General features: G+C 31.9%; 1 protein-coding gene across 1 annotated transcript; it reads left to right on the top strand.

Moving 5' to 3' along the window:
* The first annotated feature begins 3403 nt into the window (after positions 1 to 3403).
* LOC145004655 (xyloglucan endotransglucosylase protein 1-like) lies at positions 3404 to 4715 on the top strand. Its single transcript, XM_078963619.1, has 3 exons — positions 3404 to 3714; positions 3913 to 4106; positions 4191 to 4715. Exons 1-3 carry the CDS (start codon positions 3442 to 3444, stop codon positions 4585 to 4587), a joined length of 864 nt encoding a protein of 287 aa, XP_078819745.1. The 5' UTR covers positions 3404 to 3441; the 3' UTR covers positions 4588 to 4715.
* Positions 4716 to 5120: the final 405 nt, after the last annotated feature.

The raw sequence follows: 5120 nt of genomic DNA, 5'->3' as shown, positions 1-5120 counted from the left end.
TGCAATCATAAAATCTATGTACTCGTTCAAGCTTCTGACGAATTTAATTTCCCTGTCAAATTTCAAGAACTCAATCAAGATCGCAACCTTTCAGAAGAAATGAATATATGAAAACTTTTAATTATCTTTATCTTTCAAAATGTGATAGTTAAGAAATATAAGTGTACATAATATAATAATGGATAAAGTAATGAAACAACATTAAATAAACTCGAAAAACAGATTTGTAGGTTTCCTTCCCATTTTTCTTTCTTCAATCTACATAGAGTTGAGTTTGATAAATTTCCTATAAATCTCCTATTACGTTAAACGGTTAATAGGAGTAAGCGGGATTAATCGGGACCCTAAATTATTAATAAAATTATTAAATCCAAAAAATAAGTATTTGAAATTTTTAGATTTAATAAATTTAAATTTTAAAATTTTAGTATAATATTTTAAAATTTTAAAACTTCAAATTTTGAAAATTTAAAATTTTGGTGTAATATTTGAAAATTAAAAATTTGAAGTATTTCCCGCCTATGACCGCCAAACCCGAGTTTGACCAATTTCCGCCAAATACCCTAATTGTAATCGGTTCAAGACTGTCTAACGATTAATCACCGATTTATCGGCCACCATGTCTAATTTCCGCAACACACACACACAGACATATATACATATATATATATATATATATATATATATATATATATATATATATATATATATATATATACACACACACACACACACACTAGCCGTCTATCCGCGCAAAGCGGCATGTGGCGAATAATTTGATCTTTTTAGAGTTAAAACCATTTTGCGTTTACTTCGAGAAATGAATATTAAATGACATCTATTTTTCAAGAACATTACCATACCATATTAAGGGGATGTTTGGCTAAGGTTTTTTAAAACAACTTATTAGGTTCAACATCACTATAAGTTAAAAAAGTGTTTGGATTAAAATAACTTATTCCGGTGGGGAACCTCTAATACGTCATTTTTTCATAAGTTATCCTACACTTACTTATTAACTTATAAGCTAATAAACTAATAAGCAATAAGCTTTTTTTTTGCCAAACACCCCCTAAATGGTTATTACTTCCATTTATACATACCCAAACCACTTGTACTGTTTATCATCTTTTTTTTAAACCATGTTTGGTCACAAATTAAAACATTTTCAACGATGATATGTAATTCAAGGATTCATATTGATTTAGGTTCTCGAAACCTTAAAATATTGAACAAAATCTATATAGAACCTTATAATAAGCACAATAATCACCGTAATCACGAAGCCCATGTGATGACACTTGATATTATAAGGACCAATGATGAAAAAAGTTTCATTTTTAGACTAAACAGGATGAAAAAATATACAAACTACCTTAATCATGTCAAATCTTGTGTTTAACCGTTCTTTATTGCAAAAGTAACCTGCAAAGCCAACACATTAAAGAAACATAGTAAAAGCCTTTTTAGGAACAAACCTGATATAATAAAGCCTCCAACCAATATATTTATAAGATAAAAATACAAAAAGTTAAAAATGATGAAATCAATTACATGTAAGGATTAAAATAAAAACTTGTTAAGAAAGAGCCATCTGCAGGAAGGATATTTGAATCAACATGTATTTTCCGATGGTTTCAAATTTTGAATTATCCGAAATTCATGGAAGGAGATAGAATTTGTTGAGAAATATAAGGATTCAAAATACAGGTTAAAATTTAATATTATTTTATTGATGACTACTTGTATTATTAACTTAATGATTTGAACGTTTTAAAAAAATAATATTATTATATTCAATCTATTTTTAGAAAGAGTTAGATTTCTTTTATAAGATAGTATATATATATATATATATATATATATATATATATATATATACAGAGAGAGAGAGAGACAGAGAGAGAGAGAGAGAGAGAGAGAGAGAGAGAGAGAGAGAGAGAGAGAGAGAGAGAGAGAGAGAGAGAGAGAGAGAGAGAGAGAGAGACTTATGGTCTCCTGTTGCGGAGTGACTATAAGAAAAGACTTCATGATAACTTTAGGCGTAAGTTGTACTAAAAAGATAAACAAGTGCTGTTTATGTTAAAATGAAAGTCTAGAATTTTAACTTTATTAGAGAAGATGCAAGCAAAAATGAAAACATAGACAATAATTGCATATGGGGCTCAAATAGACTGCAACACATGTTAGCACTGAAATGGATAAAAAGTTGCTAATATAGTGAGATTTCATATATGTTTGCTTATAATCTGTTTTAAATCGTTAATCAGTTAGTAGTCCATCTTTGATGGTTTCCTTTACCGATGGATATATAGCCAGAATATGCTTGTATATAACAAAACTATGAGATATCCCTTTGACACTAAATATCATGTTGTTTTTCAGACTAATCTGCAAGTTTTGTTATGATTGTTTCAATCTCCAATGTAGATATCCATTATGTTCACATGGTAGATACATGTTCATCTCAATATTCATGATACCATTTTTTCTTTGTTTCTTTCAATGAATCCAATAAATTTAAGAAAAAAAACTATAACAAATTCAAATATTCAGTTATCACAATTAAAAGGTTTCGACTAAGGCAAATTGTTTTAATGTGCTACTATTTTCCCTATAAAATTACTTTGTAGATTGCAACACATTTAAAAACAGAAAAATATAAGTAAATTTCTTAATTGCCCTCTTCAGGGGGTGTCCGTGTCCTCAAGTGTCATCTTCATTTTCACACCTACAGTAAATTGCAGTCACAACATCTATGTGCTTGTTCAAGCCTATAACGATTTTACTTTCCCTGCAAGATTTCCAGAACACAATCTTTTATTTATACGAAAACTTTTAATTAACATTAAAAGTGTGATTGTTAAGATATATATAATTGTGTATAATATAATAATGGATAGAGTAATGAACCAAGAATAAATAACTTCATGTTTGTTTATTAAATCGTTAATCAATGTTTGTTTATTAAATCGTTAATCAGTGGGTAGTTTGTCGCTGCTGCTATTGGGTCCCTTTACCGGCAGATATATAATTAGTTTTTTAATAATGTGAAATGCAATTGTAAAAGTTTTATATGCGATTTTACAGATTTAATTTATTAACAATTAAAACAATTTTATTTTACCTATCATGTCAACCACCGGTCCAATTATGACAAATTTGCAAATTTTGAGTTGCCAGTGTTATTGAAAAAAAAACCCACCGCTCCTCTCCATGTCCAGAGAAAATGTGAGTTGGCACGCGTCCATTAGGCACCATGACATCCTTCACTAACACGGATAGTTCCTTGTTCAAATTGTCAACGTAGGCACACCTATATAAACGATCAATACTACTTCCCAAAACATACCATCTCTCTCTCTCTCTCTCTCTCTCTCTCTCTCTCTCTCTCTCTCTCTCTCTCTCTCTCTCTCTCTCTCTCTCTACATACAAACAATAATGGGAACGTCCAACTCTAGTATTTCTGCAGTTGTTCTTTTAATATCAATTCTAATAGTAGCAGCATCAGCAGGAAGTTTTTACGATGACATGGACATCACTTTTGGGGGTGAACGTGCTAAAATTGTGAATGGAGGTGAGGATCTTTCACTGTCACTCGACCAATACTCTGGATCGGGTTTCCAGTCGAAGCATGAGTACCTGTTTGGAAGGTTCGACATGCAACTCAAACTAGTACCAGGCAATTCTGCTGGCACCGTCACCACATTCTACGTGAGTACCATCGATCGGTTTCAATCTTGAATTATATATATATATATATATATATATATATATATATATATATATATATATATATATATATATATATATATATATATATATATATATATATATATATATATTGTCACTCACTTGTATTAATCTTTTAAAAGCTGATAATAACCATGTCTTTGTATTAAATCACATCAGTTGTCATCACAAGGTGCGGGTCACGATGAGATCGACTTCGAGTTCTTGGGCAACTCCACGGGAAACCCTTACACAATTCACACCAATGTGTATTCACAAGGGAAAGGAAACAAAGAACAGCAGTTCCACCTTTGGTTTGACCCTACTGCAGCCTTCCACACCTATACCATCGTATGGAACAGTCTAAGAATTATGTAAGTCATGCATCCAACATAAACATTTGGTTCTCTTCCTTTCTCATGTTTTTCTACTATTCCTAAAACTCTTTGTCTCTGCAGTTTCTTGATAGATAACATACCAGTGAGGGTGTTCAATAACAATGATGCTGCTGGAGTCCCATTTCCCAAGAGCCAACCCATGAGGGTGTATGCCAGCCTGTGGAACGCGGATGACTGGGCAACCCAAGGTGGGCGTGTGAAGACTGACTGGACGAATGCGCCTTTCACCGCGTTATACAGGAAATTCAATGCCAATGCCAAAAAAGTTGGTCCCAATTCAGTATCTTCAAACTCAATAAATGATAACCAGTCATGGAGTACCCAAGGACTTGATGCAGCTGGCCGAAACAGGATCCGGTGGGTGCAAACCAAGCACATGATCTACAACTACTGCAACGACCGCAAACGGTTTCCCAATGGTATTTCAGCGGAATGCAAGACCTCTAGATTCCTTTAAGCCTGCTTACTAACTTGATATCTATATTTTTTATTTTTTATTGATCGATTTCTGATTCTGATGATTATTTATTCTTTGATTCATTGTAAACATTCAAATTGAAATTACAAATAAATAAACAAGTATAAGATTCTATTTTCACTTTAAAAACACATTCTATAGTGGCACACTAAAATAACTGTTCTCTTCATTTCTAATTATATAGTTCAGTTGCTCAAAATTAAAAGTCGTAACTAAAAACATTAGAGTAAATTACACGAATGGTCCTTATGGATTGGGGTAATTTGCACGTTTGGTCCTTAACTTATATTTTTAACTCGGAAGGTTCCTACGGTTTGTTTTTGTTACGTGCTTGGTCCCTACAGTTTGTTTTTGTTACGCACTTGGTCCCTGTTTTACCTAAAATGACTATTATTTAAATAAGAAAAAATTGTGGGGTAGGTAAGGTGAGTAGGGTGGGGTTGGGGGTGTGTTTACTTAAATAAATTAAAATATCAAGGGAAAAATAGTATCTTTAGGTAAGACAGAGACCA

Source organism: Lactuca saligna, chromosome 7 (assembly GCF_052625555.1).
Source record: "Lactuca saligna cultivar CGN05327 chromosome 7, ASM5262555v1, whole genome shotgun sequence".
In the NCBI taxonomy this organism is placed as follows: Eukaryota; Viridiplantae; Streptophyta; class Magnoliopsida; order Asterales; family Asteraceae; genus Lactuca; species Lactuca saligna.
This window is presented reverse-complemented; position numbering and strand designations above follow the sequence as displayed.

Coding starts and splice junctions, on each gene's coding strand:
- LOC145004655 (XM_078963619.1), top strand. CDS start 3,442: ATGGGAACGTCCAACTCTAGTATTTCTGCAGTTGTTCTTTTAATATCA. Junction 3,715..3,912: donor GCACCGTCACCACATTCTAC/GTGAGTACCATC, acceptor AAATCACATCAG/TTGTCATCACAAGGTGCGGG. Junction 4,107..4,190: donor TGGAACAGTCTAAGAATTAT/GTAAGTCATGCA, acceptor TTGTCTCTGCAG/TTTCTTGATAGATAACATAC.